The sequence below is a fragment of the Callithrix jacchus genome, chromosome 14 (assembly GCF_049354715.1).
Source record: "Callithrix jacchus isolate 240 chromosome 14, calJac240_pri, whole genome shotgun sequence".
In the NCBI taxonomy this organism is placed as follows: Eukaryota; Metazoa; Chordata; class Mammalia; order Primates; family Cebidae; genus Callithrix; species Callithrix jacchus.
Genome location: NC_133515.1, coordinates 26803668 through 26820778, shown reverse-complemented (window position 1 = coordinate 26820778; position 17111 = coordinate 26803668). Strand labels below are relative to the sequence as shown.

General features: G+C 41.7%; 1 protein-coding gene across 17 annotated transcripts in view; it reads right to left on the bottom strand.

Moving 5' to 3' along the window:
• The window catches only part of IMMT (inner membrane mitochondrial protein), a 54275-nt gene extending 39174 nt beyond the window's left edge, over positions 1-15101 (bottom strand). For all 17 annotated transcript variants that reach the window (XM_017964188.4, XM_054245276.2, XM_078348952.1 and 14 more), the window contains exon 1: positions 14940-15101. In XM_017964188.4, the coding sequence (XP_017819677.1) occupies positions 14940-14984 (45 nt within the window). In that variant the 5' untranslated portion in view covers positions 14985-15101. The remainder of the gene's footprint in view (positions 1-14939) is intronic.
• Positions 15102-17111: the final 2010 nt, after the last annotated feature.

The following is a 17111-nucleotide window of genomic DNA, read 5'->3' as shown; positions in this document are numbered from 1 at the left end:
TAATACTTTTATTAAAAATGTCTTCATTAAACCAAAAATTACTTTATTTCAGAAGTCAATTTATGATGAACCATATTTATAGATTCCTAAAAGCAGTGATGCTTCTTACAACTCAAGGCTCACATAAAATTACTTTTAATATTTTTAAAAAATTATCAGACTATGATCAATTAGCACCTTTAAGTGTTATATACGCTAAGTATGTCTTGAATACAATTGGGATTTGCCACATGTTTTCTTAATTGGCCAAAAAAAATCTATTTTTACTTTATAAGCTTAGTTTAGACATCTGAAAAATCACCCACAAAGTTAAGCTAAAAGCATGGCATTATTGGATACACAGTCAAGGAAGAAATCTGACCTCAGCTAACTTATCTAGAAAATCAGTTTTCTCATCTCTAAGCGAATTACTTAGCTGGTCAACTCCTAGAAGCATTCATTTAAAAGCTGATTTTTGGTTTATCTTAGCATATTGTTAGTCTAAAAGCCAACCATGTTAAGAAAAACATTTTAATTAATGTTGTAAATGCTCAGGCACACCTGTCCCCATAAAACTAATCTACCCTTACATATAAACAAATGATCAGGGCTATATGCTTTGTGATTGGTTTTAATAAAACACACCTAAATATTTCTTAACAACATGTGGATCCCCTAAATTAAGCAAATGAACAAGCATCTAAATACTATTGGGGAAGGTTGTCATAAACTTAAAACCATTTATATCTATCAATTTGAAACTTTACACTTATCAAATCCATAAAAATATCTTCTTTTAAAATATCCAAGTAGAAAAATCAAACTGCAACAAGGGGGAAAGTGCTTTCTCTAGGTTCTTTAATGAAATTGTATTTAAGGAATATCAGAATAACACAAACTTCATTTTAAAAGTATCTATAGTTTTGGCCAGGCGTGGTGGCTCACACCTACAATCCCAGCACTTTGGGAGGCTGAGGCTGGCGGATCATAAGGTCAGGAATTCAAGACCAGCCTGGCCAACATGATGAAACCCCACCTCTACTAAAAATACAAAAATTAGCTGGGCATGGTGGAGGGCACCTGTAATCCCAGCTACTCAGGAGGCTGAGGCAGGAGAATCGCTTGAACCCAGGAGGCAGAGGTCGCAGTGAGCTGAGACCATGCCACTGCATTCCAGTCTGGGTGACTCGTCTCAAAAAAAAAAGTAAAAACTTTTCTTAAAAAAAGGTTTTAAGAAAACAGATCACATAGTCATAGGACACATGAAATTACTCTAGAGTTGCAGTTATAACTTACACTCTACTGGTCAAAACTTAGAGGTAAACATCTAACTAAGGTAGTAATACATTTTGAAAACAAAAAACAAACTAGATGTTTTAAAACATGTAAAGCAGATACAATTGCTATTAAAAAGTATTTCAGTTATTGGCGCAGTGGCGCATGCCTGTAATTCCAGCATTTTGGAAGGCTGGTAGTGGGGAGGGTGACCGCTTAAGCCCAGGAGGTCAAAACCAGCCTGGGCAGCATGGTTAGGCAACTATTCCCATATTCGAGGAAAACACACACATCTCTACTAACAATACAAAAATTAGACGGGTTTGGTGGCATATGCCTGTAGTCCCAGCTACTTGGGAGGCTGAGGCACGATAATCACTTAAGTCCAGGAGGTGGAGGTTGCAGTGAGCCAAGATTGCACCACTGCACTCCAGCCTTGGCAATAGAATAAGACCCTGTCCCCACCCCCACAAAACAAAAACAAACCTTAAAAAAACCCAGTATTTCAATTATTACCTACCCTGTAGAAATCCCAACATTTTTTAACCATTTTTAATAGAAAGGGGTGTTTTCCTTCTATTCTGTAAAGCAGGGTATTAAATTGTAAACAAAAATGCATCTATTTTTATAAGGCAACAACTCCACTTTTGTGACTCAGGGAGAAAATATTAAGAGAACACTGAAGTTGTGTTTTATTTAAGGTTGCATTTTTTTATCTGTCTAGGTACAAATACGTATTCAGGTCAAAAGTTAAGGCACTGCTAACAGTGGATAATTGGCTAACTGGAGTATCAAGCAGCAAGCATAATGAATAACTGACTCCAGGCAATCAGGGACAAATTCAACACTAGAGTTTGAGACTACCCAAATTCATATCCGTTTTTCTTTTTCTTTTTTTTTTTTGAGACAGAGTCTCATTCTGTCACCCAGGCTGGAGTGCAATGGCACGATCGCTGCTCACTGCAACCTCTGCCCCCCAGGTTCAAGCAATTCTCTTGCCTCAGCCTCCTGAGTAGCTGGGATTACAGGCACATGCCACCACACCCAGCTAATTTTTGTATTTTTAGTAAAGACGGGGTTTCAACATCTTGACCAGGCTGGTCTTGAACTCCTGACCTCGTGAACCACCTGCCTCGGCCTCCCAAAGTGCTGGGATTATAGGCGTGAGCCACCACCCCGACCATAGTTTCTCTTTAAATAACATTTTTTTTGTTTATAGAGACTCAGCCTTGCTATGTTGACCAGGCTGCTCTTAAACTCCTGGTCTAAACCTATCCTGCTGTCTTGACCTCCCAAAGTGTTGGAATTATGGGCATAAGTAACTATGTCCAACATCAGTATTTTTAAATGTTTCTTTATCTACCTTCCGCTTTTGTTTGATTTCCATTCTCCCTTTGACAGAATGTATTCTAAATATAAGTTAAAACTTCCTAACATTAAACAAATTTAAAGTCTGAGGTTTTAAATAATTTAAAAGGTTTAAACATGCATAGAGTGAAATCTCCTTCATACTTCTTTCCCCAGCCACCTTATTCTTTTCACAGGCAACTGACACTGTCAGTTTCTTATTTATCCAGAGACATTCTATGTGTATTTATTCAAATGTGCATATTCTCCTGACTTTCCCCACCTTTACACAAATGATACCATAATATATATGCAGTTCTCTACTAAAGTTTATTCAAGGATATATACTTTAAATCACTGTATATCAGTATATGAAAAGCTTCTCAAGGGATCCTACACTGATTTGGTATTCCATTGTTACTTAATGTTTGTTAACCAGCCCCTATTGATGGACACCGAGGTTTTTCTAAATTTTTGTTATAATAAATAACGCTACCTGAGTAACACTGTATACATAATTTTGGGTCTATTCTTAAAAGTAAAATTTGCCATGTTGATTAATACTGCCAAATTAGCCAAACCGCCCTCTAGTAATATCGAAGTATGTTTTCCCATATCTTTTCCAACATACTGTATTGTATCAAGATTTTATTTTTTTTTAACCACTGACAATCTGAGGGATGAAAATATAAAATAGGGTGTTTCAAGCATATAAATAATTTTTTTTTAAGAGACTTGGTCTCCCTCTGTTACCAAGGTTGGAATGCAGTGGCATGATCATAGCTCACTGTAACCTCAAACTGCTGGGCTCAAGTGGTCCTCCAGCCTCAGACCCCTGAGTAGCTGGGACTACAGGCAGATGCCCACCATACTCAGCTAATTTTTTTGTTCTTGTTTTTTATAGAGCAAGGTCTGCTATGTTACCCAGGCTGGTTCTGAACTTCTGGCCTCAAGCAATCCTCCTGCCTTGGCCTCTCAAAGCACTGGGTAATTTTTACTTAATTTATATATGAATACATGTTACTTTATTATTAAGACAATAAATAATTATAATTATGCTGCTATTTAATACCACTAAGTTTAGGGTAGTCTGTTACACAGCTAGATACCCAAATAGATGTTTGTACCTAGAAGAGGGGTTCCACCACAAAACAAAACATAAACACGAGGCCATGACTTTGGGACTGGTGTTAGGGATGGCAGAAGCTGGAAGAGCCTTGAAGAAATTGTTAGCAGCAGCCTAATGGCCTTCACAGAGCCTGTGGGTGAGGGCTTAAAGAAAAGCAAAAAAAAAAAAAAAAAGTTTTTGGAATCTGGAGGAGAAGATGTTCTTGTTATGTAGTGAGAGTTGTTTATCAAAATTGTCACCTGTAATGACAGACATGGAATACAGAAAATTAAGCATAGCGAGGGCTGGGCGTGGTGGCTCAAGCCTGTAATCCCAGCACTTTGGGAGGCCGAGGCGGGTGGATCACGAGGTGAAGAGATCGAGACCATCCTGGCCAACAAGGTGAAACCCCGTCTCTACTAAAAATACAAATATTAGCCAGGCATGGTGGTGCGCGCCTGTAGTCCCAGCTACTCGGGAGGCTGAGGCAGGAGAATTGCTTGAACCCAGAAGGCGGAGGTTGCGGTGAGCCGAGATCGTGCCATTGCACTCCAGTCTGGGTAACAACAGCGAAACTCCGTCTCAAAAAAAAAAGAAAATTAAGCATAGCTATAGCTATACCTAATGAACTGATGTACTTGACTAAAGAGTTCCAAGTGGAGTGTTCAAAAGTGCTAACTGCTTTCTTTTAGCTGAGTATAAGGACAGAGATGAGCTTTAAGAAACAAAACAAAACTCTGTTTAGCTTTCAAGCAAAATTAAAGGAAATATAAAAGAGCCAGGATTTGGTGGGTTCAAAAATAAAACTGTTTCTCGTTTTCAAGTAGATTCTCATATAGAGAAGGGCTTCAAGCCAAAGATTAACTGCAGTGTGTGACCAAAAGATTCATTGAGATTTCAGAAAGATCCAAGGAGGTGCCCCTCAAAGAGTTCTTTTACCTTGAGAAAAGGCCCTCTAAGAATCTTAAGGATGTGTTTCCCAGATTCTGTTAGAACAATAAGGCTATTCAGAACATTAAGGATATTATCCCACAGCAGCTTCATAGGAAGCCCAAAACGGAGAAGGGCTCATCCTGATGAGATGTGGGGGTATGGCTTGTCTAATGAAGAAAACTGCATTCAGATTCACAGGAAACCCAAAGAGTAGTTGAGAATTTTATTAATAAAAAACATGCTGGCTTATATGTAAAGTGAAAAAAAAGGACAAAATGAAAAGAAGCCTTTGGACTCTTTTTTTTTTTTTTTTTTTGAGACGGAGTTTCGCTCTTGTTACCCAGGCTGGAGTGCAATGGCGTGATCTCGGCTCACTGCAACCTCCGCCTCCTGGATTCAAGCGATTCTCCTGCCTCAGCTTCCTGAATAGCTGGGACTACAGGCACATGCCATTATGCCCAGCTAATTTTTTTGTATTTTTAGTAGAGATGGGGTTTCACCATGTTGACCAGGATGGTCTCAATCTCTTGACCTTGTGATCCACCCTCCTCAGCCTCCCAAAGTGCTGGGATTACAGGTGTGAGCCACCGTGCCCGGCCTGCTTTTGGACTCTTAAAACTTCTACAGACAGGAAGTAGGCTGTGGAAACAATTCATCTGTAAACAGGCTATATATTCTGGAAACGAAAGAATAATTCAAGTGTAGAACCAGGAGCCCAAAGGGTAGAACCCAGAGCCGAGGAGAATCATTCCCAAGCAGAACTGCGCTCTAATCAAGGAATTAAAACATAGGCCCAGCTGAATTTTACACTTGTTACCGAATGGTGACTGTTGTGTGCCTCTTAGTTTCTGCCTTTTTGAATAAGAGTGTCCAGAGTGATTATCCTGTGCCTGTCATACCACCACATGCTGAATATATGGGGAGCAGATAATTTGTCTCTTTAGTTTACAGGTCTTTAGATCACAAAGAAAAGTGTTTAAGAAGCTATACCCTAGGGACCACATCCAGATACCTTATCCATAGTAGGATCTGATTTAGATGACAAGATCTTGGTCCTAATGATGATGCTTTGATGGCATTAGACTTTGGAAGGTCTTGAAGAAGGTTATGAGTGTATTTGCATGTGGGAGGGATGTCAGTTGCGTCCAGAAGGCTGAGGATAATATCCAAAATTGACTACAACAATACTTCCTGTGCCACATGCTCTTCCAGAAACGTGCCCCTCTCCCAACAATAAGTTTTATGTACACTTCCCTTAAACAAGGGCAGGCTTTGTTACTAATTCACTAATAAAGGGCAGTAAAAGTGATGCTCTGTAACTTCTGAGACTAAGACATAAAAAGGATACAGCTTCTACCTGGCTCTGTCTCTTGTCACTGTTGCTTTTGGAACCTAGCCACCAAAGTATATGGAAGTCCAGACACTTAAAGATGTCACAGATGGATGATCCAGCCAACAGACTCTGCTGAGGTATCAGTGTGGAGGTATTCACCGCCACACATGACAGTAAGGAAGACTTGGGGATGACTGTCAACCTAGTAACTATCTAAGTGCAACTTCATGAGGGTCTCTAAGCAAAAAATTTCCAGAACGGAGTAAGGCAATAAATACCGCAAGCTCAAGGTGGCTTGTATGCAGTTATAACTCATCAGAATAGAACATGGATTTAAACAATTTTGATGGATTTCAACCATTTGCAATTACTGTCTTTTTGCTCAAATTTTCCTATCTTGGGCCAATGGAAGCCTCTTCAAGTTTAGGGTGTGCATGCATGTATTTAGCTCTGCCTTTATACTTCAGGCCATTTGCAAAAACCTGGTGGCAGGTGTTTTTTTTTTCTGTATGTAACAAAATTCTCTAAAAAAAAATTCACGATTTAAAAATGTACAATTCTGTGGTATTTTAGTACATCCACAATGCTGTACAACAACCATCACCACAGCTGGGTGCAGTAGCTTAACCTGTAATCCCAGCATTTTGGGAGGCCAAGGCGGGTAGATCACAAGGTCAGGGGTTTGAGACCATTCTGACCAACATGGTGAAACCCTGTATCTATTAAAAATACAAAAATTAGCCAGGCATGGTGGCACATGCCTATAATCCCAGCTATTCAGGAGGCTGAGGCAGGAGAATTGTTTGAAGACGGTTGCAGTGAGCTGAGATCATACCATTGCACTCCAGCCTGGGCAACAGAACCAGACTCCGTCTTGAAAAAAAAAAATACTAAGGAAAAAAAAAAACCCATCACCACTATCTAATCTTAGAACATTGTCATCACCCCAATAGGAAATCCTATACCCATTAAGCAGTCACCCCCCATTTTCCTCTCTCCCTAGCCCCTGGCAACCACCATGTACTTTCCGTTTTTATGAATTCGACTATTTGAGATATTTTGTATAAATGGAATCACACAATGTACATCTTTTTGCCCAGCTTCTTTGACTTAGTATGTTTTCAAGATTCATCCACATTGTAACATGTAACATATGTGTAGCACATACTTCATTCCCTTTTATGGCTGAATCAAATATTTTATTATATATATATATATATATATACATATATATATATATATATATATATATACCGTATTTTGTTTATCCAGTCATCAGTTAATGGACATTTGGGTTGCCTCACCCTTTGGCTGCTGTGAATAATGTTGCTACGAATATCAATCTAACCTTACTTTTTGGCTATTGTGAACAATGCTGCTATGAATATTAATCTAAAAGTTTTTGTTTGAACACCTGTTTTTTATTCTTTTGGTGGGGAACTTCAGGGTCATATGGTAATTCTATGTTTAAATTACTGAGACACCACTAAACTATTTTTTCATACCAGCTGCACCATTTTACATTTTCACTAGCAATGTATGAGGGTTCCAATTTCTCTATACCTTCACCAACATTTGTTATTTTCCATTTTTGTTTTGTTTTGTTTTTGAGACAGAGTTTTGTTCTTGTCACCCAGGCTGGAGTGCAATGGTGCAATCTCAGTTCACTCCAACCTCAGCCTCCCAGGTTCAAGCAATTTTCCTGCCTTGGTCTCCCAAGTAGCTGGGATTACAGGCATGTACCACCACACCTGGCTAATTGGTTATTTTCCATTTTTATTATAACCCACTTAGTGTGTGTGAAGTGAGTATCTCACGGTTTTAATTTGCGTTTCCCTAGCATCAAACAATGTTGAGCATCTTTCCAAGTGCTTCTTGACCATCTGTATATTTGCTTTGGATGAATGACTATTCAAATCCTTTGCATATATATACATATAAATATATATAATGTATGTATATATACACACATACACACGCACACACATGTATATATGTATATATTTGGAGACAGGGTCTCACTCTTGTCACCCAGGTTGGAGTGCCATGGCACCATCATGGTTCACTGAAGCCTCAACCTCACAGGCTCAAACAATCCTCCCACCTTTCAGCCTCCCAAGTAGCTGAGACTACGGTGCATGCCACCACACTCAGCTTACGTTTGTATTTTTTGTAGAGACAAAGTTTTGCCACGTTGTCCAGGCTAGTCTCGAACTCCTGTGCTCAAGCAGTCTGCTTACCTAGCCTCCCAAAGTGCTGGGATGACAGGCATGAGCCACAGAGCCTGGGCCCTTTGCCTATTTTTCATTTGGGTTGTCTTTTTTGTTACTGAGTTGCAGGAGTTCCTTACCTAAAAAGGAATACCTCATCAGATATGATGAGGGTCTAGTACTGAAAATATCTAGTATTTATTAGAATACTTTCACTCATTTTACTCTCAAGTATCTCTTTGATGCACAAAACTTTAAAATTGTAATGAAGTCCAAGTTATCTTTAGTTTCTTTTGTTGCTTGTGCTTTTGGTGTTATAGCTAAGAAACCATTGCCAAACATAAGGTCTGTCTCCAGAGCTCTCTTTCTTAAGTACTAAGCTAAACTATTAATATAACCTAAATATCCAACATCAGTACACAAAATATTGGCTACTTTTTTGTCCTGGAATTCCTTTTTATTAATAAGGACATATGACACAGAAAGGACAACACTGTTTCAAAACAATCCATCTAGCCATATAAATATATTAAGGTTAGCCTTGCTGCTTCTAACCTGCAGAAACATGGTATTTAAAAAAAAAAAAAGGAAACATACAACTCCCATGTAATTTTCTATTTTTTGATGGAGTCTTGCTGTGACACCCAGGCTGGAGTGCAATGGTGCAATCTCAGCTCACTGCAACCTCTGCCTGCCAGGTTCAAGCGATTCTCCTGCCTCAGCCTCCTGAGCAGCCGGGATTAGAGGTGTCCGCCACCACACTAGGCTAATTTTTGTATTTGTAATACAGACATGGTTTCACCATATTGGCCAGGCTGCTCTTGAACTCCTGACTTCAAGTGATCCGTCCCATGTAATGTTCTTTTTTTTTCTTCTTCCTCTAACACGGATCATAGAAAACAATTTTTTTTTTTGAGACAGAGTCTTCCTCTATTGCCAGGCTGGAGTGCAGTGGCACATTCTCAGCTCACTGCAACCTCTGCCTCCTGGGTTCAAGCAATGATTCTCCACCCTCAGCTTCCCAAGTAGCTGGGACTACAGGTGCACGCCACCATGCCCAGCTAACTTTTGTATTTTTAGTAGAGACAGGATTTCACCATATTGGCCAGGATGGTCTCCATCTCTTGTCCTCATGTTGGCCAGGATGGTCTCCATCTCTTGTCCTCATGATCCGCCTGCCTTGGCCTCCCAAAGTACTGGGATTACAGCATCCAATTGTGACCACCACAACCGGCCATAATGTTCTTAAACAGACCATTTCTTTCTTAGCTCTACCAAACTAAAGTGAAGACATAAAGAAACCACAATCCAGCACGACAACCTGGAAATGGAACCTGTAGTATCAGCTGCCTCATGTGAACTCTAACTAGAGGTTCCAGGTTTCCTCTACAGACTGCTGGTTGCTGTCAACTGACAACATTTTGGTGGATTTTGTCATAAGGACTCCTCCCACACAAACAAAAAAGGCACCCATAAGTTAATGGGCAGTTCTACATTTAAAATATAAATTGATATGCAACAAATTAACTTTTTCTACTGTTAATTTAAAAGTTTCTAAGAATCATACATCAAGGTTAAAAAGTATATCCTGCCAAAATATCCAGTAAGTTTGGCATTGAAGCAGCATTATATTTCAGTGTAAACATATTCTATTCTAGGAGAAAAAGTATTCTTTAGTATAGAAATCACAGATAGTGCCGGGTGCGGTGGCTCATGCCTGTAATTCCAGCACTATAGGAGGCCGAGGTGGGCGGATCATGGGGTCAGAATTCGAGACCAGCCTGACCAACATGGTGAAACCCCATCTCTACTAAAAACACAAAAATTAACTGGGCATGGTGGCGGGTGCCTGTAATCCCAGCTACTCAGGAGGCTGAGGCAGGAGAATGGCTTGAACCCAGGAGGCGGAAGTTGTGGTGAGCTGAGATCGTGCCATTGCACTCAAGCCTGGGCAACAAAAGCGAAACTCTGACTCAAAAAAAAAAAAAAGAAATGGCAGACAGTTATCAGTATGCCAAAAGCAGGAACTTGATACTTTAGTTTTCCCTGCATATATGTGAATACATTTTATATGTTATCACTTGGGTGTAGTAAGTTATGGCATAAGATGTATCTCAAAATGGCTTCAAAGCTACTTGTCTAGAGATATAAAAAAAATGGAATAATGAAGAGGATTTTAGATGGGTAGAAGCAAACAGTTGCTGCATGATCTACTAAACTACTTTCTAGCACATACTGTAAACTGCCTATCTCTATCACTGAGTAACGTAATGTTTCATAACCCTAACGGAAAGAAAGAATTCTAGATGATGGCTCATGTCCACACACAAGTTCAATCCTAAACTAGCTAGGTTATCAAAATTGGTCTTAAGTAAGCTGGCTTAGTTGATCATCAAGAATAGTATTTCTTCTTCTTGTTTAAGTTAAAAGCAGGAAAGACTACTCCATATGTAAACAACTACTTCCAGGTTTGTAGTTTGAGAGAGAGCTAGTCTAGGTGGAAAGCCCATGATTTCCAAACTCAATGACCACTTCAAAAAGGTTGGGCCTGGTGATGCAATACTGGAACTAAGAGAAAAAAGATGGTGCTAGGTCTATGGAAAAAAAGAAAACAAAAACAGGAGGGACCAGAGTTCTAAAGCACATTTACTGAATACCGACATCTAAGGAATCCAAAGACGATGAATCCAAATATGAAAATAAGCCCAAACATAAAAATAAGGAAGATGCTATCTGTGATGGTTCATTTTATATGTCAACTTGAATCACGTTTTTGGATGAGATTAACATTTAAATTGGTAAACTAGTGGCCAGACATGGTGGCTCATTCCTATAATCCCAGCACTTTGGGAGGCAAAGGCGGGTGGCTTGCTTGAGCCCAGGAGTTTGAGACCAGCCTAGGTAATACTCGAAACCCTATCTCTACAAAAAAAAAAAAATTAGCTGGATGTGGTGGTACATGCCTGTAGTCCCAGCTACTCAGGATGCTGAGGTGAGAGGATGGCTTGAGCCCGGTAGATGGAGGTTGCAGTGAGCTGAGATTGCATCAGTGCATTCCAGCCTAGATGACAAAGCGAGACTGTCTCAAAAAAAAAAAAAAAATTGCCCCCATAACATAGGTGGGCTTCAATCAATCAGTTTAAGGCTCAAACACAACAAAATCCAAGAAGCAGTTCTCTAGCAGACTGCCTCCAGACTGAAACTGCACCATCCACTCTCCTGGGTCTCCAGGCTGCTAGCCATTGGACTGAAATTGCAATATTGGCTCTCCTAGGTCTCCAACCTGCCAACCCACACAGCAGATTCTGGACTTGCCAGCCTCTATAACTGCATGAGTGGAGTCCTTATAACAAATCTTCCTGGGCTGGGCACTATGGCTCATTCCTGTAATCCCAGCACTTTTGGGAGGACAAGGCAGGGGGATCCCATCTCTACTAAAAGTCCAAAACACTAGCTGGGCATGGTGGTGTGAGCCTGAGTCCCTGCTACTCAGGTGAGGTGGGAGGATAGCTTAAGCCCAGTTGATCAAAACTGAAATGAATTATTATCATGCTGCTGTACTCCAGCCTGGGCAACAGAATGAGACCCTATCTCAATACACACACACACACACACACACACACACACACACACACACCCTCTTGTTTCTTTTTCTCTGGAGAACCCTAATATATAATCAGAGGTTTGAAAATCTATAGGATGTTTAAAGGGAGGTCACATCCACTGACAGCGATTAAGAAAAATTCCACTTTGGGAGGCTGAGGCAGGCATATCACTTGAGCCTAGGAGTGAAGACAAGCCTGGGAAACACAGTGAGACCCCATGTCTAAAACACTTTTTTTAATTAAAAAAAAAAAAAAGCCGGGCGCAGTGGCTCACGTCTGTAATCCCAGCACTTTGGGAAGCCGAGGTGGGCGGATCAAGATGTCAAGAGATAGAGATCATCCTGGTCAACATGGCGAAACCCTGTCTCTACTAAAAATACAAAAATTAGCTGGGCGTGGTGGCTACTTAGGAGGCTAAGGCAGGAGAATCACTTGAACCCGGGAGGCAGAGGGTGCAGTGAGCCAAGATCGCACCACCGCATTCCAGTCTGGCGAAAGAGTGAGACTCTGTCTCAAAAAAAAAAAAAAAAAAAAATTAATGAACACATTATATTCATTCATTCATTTATATATGTCATAAACATATATATGAGCATCCACTCAGAGCCAGGGACTATTGTTAGTACTGGAAATATAGCAGCAAACTATATGGACACAGTTCCATTGTGGAGTTTACGTTTTAAAGGTGACTGTGCAATGCACATTATAACATCAGGTAGTGCTAGGAGCTACAAAGCATAATAAAGTAGGATGGGATAAAAATACAGGTGATGCAAGGAAGGCAAGAGTAATCAGAATACTATTTTGGATCGGGATGCCCTCTCTGAAGGGAAGGTGACATTTGAGAAAATAACTGAAGGTAATAAGCTAAGCAAACGTGTGAGTAGAGCCCAGGGCAAAAGAAACACCTAATGAAAAGGGAGTGAGGTACATGCTGGAGATTACCAGGAGAATCTGAGTGAGGCAGTAGAAAAATGAAATATGAGAAGAGTCAGATCAAGGGCCCACAGCAGACAGTTTAAATGTTATTCTGAACGTGATGGGATGTCTCTAAAGGACATGACATCATGTTTGCCTTTTAAAAAGTCTTTTACTAACTAAATGTCTTACTGGTTTTACTACTCCCTCCTAAACAATGGACACTAGGATGAAATAGTAAAAGCAGTAAGACATTTAAGATGGGGTTGCTGGGCACAGTGGCGCACACCTATAATCCCAGCCATTTTAGGAGGCAGAAGTGGGAGGATCATTTGAGCCAAGGAGTTTGAGACCAGCCTGGGCAACACAGAAAGACCCCATCTCTACAATATTTTTTTTAAAAATTAGCCAGGGATGGTGGCACATGCCTGTGGTCCCAGCTGCTCAGGAGGCTGAGGTAAGAGGATCCCCTGCACTCGGGAGGTCAAGGCTGCAGTGAGCCATGATCATCCCACCGCACTCAAGCCTGGGTGACAAAGTGAGACTCTGTATCAAAAAAAAAAAAAAGATGATGGAGTTTAATAAAGTGGAAAGGATCTTGACAAGTGGAATATTCTGGATAAGTTGACAAAATCAAATATGATGAGGCTACAGAGTCATCTGCTTGGGGATTAAAGTTCTGAGAGTTGATAAGATAGCAATTTCAGGAAGCTTAGACATCTTGACTTAGAGCTATAAAAGGGTACATTTTTTATTACCAAGTTTTAATTAGTCTTCTTATTCCCCAAATGGGATCCCAAAAAGTTGACTGAATTAACTGAAAAGGAGGTCATTCAGGTGGGTCTGGTCTAATCACATAAGCCTTTTAAATCTGGGTCTAGAGAGGAAAGACGGAAGTAAAAGAAATTTGGAAGTCAGAGAGACAAGCTCCTGGTAGCTTGCACGAAAGCAAACATCCGTGCTACCAATGGCCTCTGGAGGCCTTGCTATGGAAGCTGTGAGCAGTGGCTGGCAAGAGGCAGCAAGAAAAGAGGGACTTCAGTCCTGTAACTGCAAGGGATTGAATTCTGCCAACAGACTGCATGAGCCTGGAAGAGGACCCTGATCTCCAAGAGAACCACAGCATGGCTAATACTTTGCAGCCCTGTGTGACCCTGAGCAGAGAACCCAGATCATCCATGCCCAGACTCCTACAGAAAGTGTAGGAGTCATTCACGGGTGTTGTTTCAAGCTGCAAAATTTGTGTTGTTACATAGCAATAGAAGACTAACACAGGTTCGTTCCACTTTCCTATGGAAGGGGCTGCTTCTCTTACCCTAGCAGCAAATAGAAAGAGAAGCGAACTTGAAAAAACAAAGCTTGACTTTTATGATCTCTAACTCACTATTCCTGGAGATTCTGTTCAATTACTGCTTGAGTCACAGTACTTGTTTTACTATCTACAACATTTTGCCAAAATATCAACTTTCTGAAAATCATGAGCAATGCAAACAGGTTTATTTTCAATTTTAGAAAGTAACTTTGGTTACTACGTAAAACTAAAAGCAACTGGGTGTTTTGGCTCCTTGAATGTCAAAGTAGTCTTAGCGCCTGGAGACACAGATCCCTGTCCTAATCTCAGAAATGAGCCACAAGGTCATGACTCCTGTCTTTCCTTACCAGGAGTTTCAGCTCCACAAAGGAATTTCATCTTTCGCTTTTGTTTGAATTACGAATAGCAGTTCAGAGGTGTTCTCAGATGCGAAAAGACAGTCCCCTCCAGATAATTATAAACTTGACCCCTAAAATGTGGACTCTCTCTAGAAGTCCAAGAACCTCCTGATCAAGGATGCAACAAGCCGCGGCTCCGCTCCTCCTGCCGGGAACTGTAGTTCTCCCGCGGCGACCTTCAGCCGTGGAAACCTATCGCGCGCCCAACCGGCGACCCAGACGACAGCAGCCAGGATTGGTCCTGGATGGGGGCAGCGCGGCGCTGATTGGATGGCACGCCCGCGAAGCCGCGCCTCCCGCTACTCTCCACACCCCACCCTGCTGTGGCAATAACCTCAAGTCATCCCACTCCGGCGAACTCTCTGGTGGCTGCCTCACTGCCAGCCCGGGCCTCTCCCAACAAGGTTGGCCCTAAGACTCGCCTCTGTCCTGGAAGCGAGGCAGCGTCCAAGACTCCCCAGTTTGCCGCTGACGGTCTTAGGTCAGCTTCCTCACACGCCCTCGGTAGCCCCAGTGCTCACCTGGGCGGCGGCGGTCACACCCGATAACTGACAGACCCGCAGCATCTCGGTGGAGCGGACGGCGGCACTAGTGAACGCTGGAGCTGCAGCGGCGGCGCGAGTAAGTGGAGTCGTGCGTGCGTATGTGCGTGCCCGCGTCCGCGCCCGGCGCACCGGAAGGGCAGCCGACTCCACTGCGCACGCGCAACCTCTTCTCCGGTACCCGACTCGGCAGCTCTTAAAGGGTGGGTTCTACCCCGGCTGCGGAAACGCCAGCTCCGGGCGATTGGTGCGAAGGAGGCTAGAAGGGCGGATTCACTTTCCGGGTCGCACTGAGGCTACAGGTCCTTATCCCCAAGCTGGGGTTACTAGGTGAACGCGGCGGGAGGGAGGGCCTTCTGAAATCCAGTCTTCAGCCGCACGTGTAAAATGGACACCTGTGACTCTTCAAAGAATTAAAGCAAGAAAGCATCTCAGCCGGCTCTGTGAGCTGGATATTTCGTAGGAAGGAGTGGATTTGGCCAAAGTTACGTAAACAATGGAATTGTCTCAGTTTGCGAGTTTGCTTCGTTTGACAGCCCTTCAGGGAGTCATCCTGATTGCCGAAGACGGTGAACGAACACTGTAGGGACCCTTGTGCGGAACGTGTCAAGTGGCACAAAAAGGATAGGAACACAGGTTCTTTGGACTCCACAGCTTCTGCTCCTTCCAGAAGCTTTCTCCCAAGTTTTTACTTTAGTAACATCATTTTGGCTGCAATTGTGGATGGGTTGGAACATGGAAGGTCAATACAGAAGCACGGTTGAAAGTATTCCATTAGGCCGGGCGCGGTGGCTCACGCCTGTAATCCCAGCACTTCGGCAGGCCGAGGCGGGAGGATCGCTTGAGCCCAGAAGTTCGAGATCAGCCTGGGCAACACAGTGAGACCTAGTCTCTATACAGAAAAACAAAAACAAACAAAATATACATATATATATGTATGTGTGTATATATATGTATGTATGTGTGTGTGTATGTATATATATATATATATATATACATTTTTTTTTTTTTTTTTGAGACGGAGTCTTGCTCTTTCCCTGGAGTACAGTGGCACAATCTCAGCTGACTACAACATCTGTCTCCCGGATTCAAGCAATTCCCCTGCCTCAGTCTCCTGAGTAGTTGGGACTACAGGCGCCTGCCCCCACACCTGGCTAACTTTTTCTGTTTCAGTAGAGATGGGGTTTCATCATGGCCAGGATGGTCTCGATATCCTGACATGATCTGCCCGCCTCGGCCTCCCAAAGTGCTGGGATTATAGGCATGAACCACCGCGCCTGGCCGAAAAAAATTTTTAAAAAGAAAGTATTCTACTGATTCTATAATCAAAACATGTTAAATATTAAAATATGGTATTAATACTTCATGTATACTCCAGTATTAATATGTTAGTATTAATACTATTACCATCTTATTGCAATATCGTGGAAACTAACTTTTCTATCTTCTATTGAGTTTGCAAAGTATTCCAGGTCTTAACTGGGTAATTTATTACAATATAGTATTCTTTCTAGAGGTAGACTGTGCTATGACTTGTAGCATGGAGAGATGGACTTGAAAATTATCTAAAATCAAATGATTATGTTTGTATATGTTCTATGATTTTTAGGGAACTATAGTAATTACATATACTCAGTTTCATATCTGTATCACTTAGCTTCCAGAGCAGTCTCCCATTTTCTTTAGTAATTTTAGCAATTGAATTGCTGCCTCTTGCCCACTGCTGTCATGCTCAGTGGTGCTGGTGACTTTTCTAACACCCTTGACCTTGAACCTCTTAATGCGAGTGAACACTTTCATCCTGCTTCAGTCATATATTTCACAGCCACAACTTGCACCTGAACATCATTAGGAACCAACCTCTCTAGCTTCAAGATCTCAAACTTCAAAATCAGTCTCCCAATCCCTTATAACCCAAGTCCTTAATCCTCACTCTCCCATGCAAGTTGTGAATATTTTTGCTTTAAAATGTTATCAGAGTGGCTCAAACCTGTAATGGAGTACGAGGTCAGGAATTTGAGACCAGCCTGACCAACATGGAGAAACCCCATCTCTACTAAAAATACAAAATTTGCCAGGCATGGAGGTACAGGCCTGTAATCCCAGCTACTCGGGAAGCTGAAGCAAGAAAATCACTTGAACCGGAGAGGC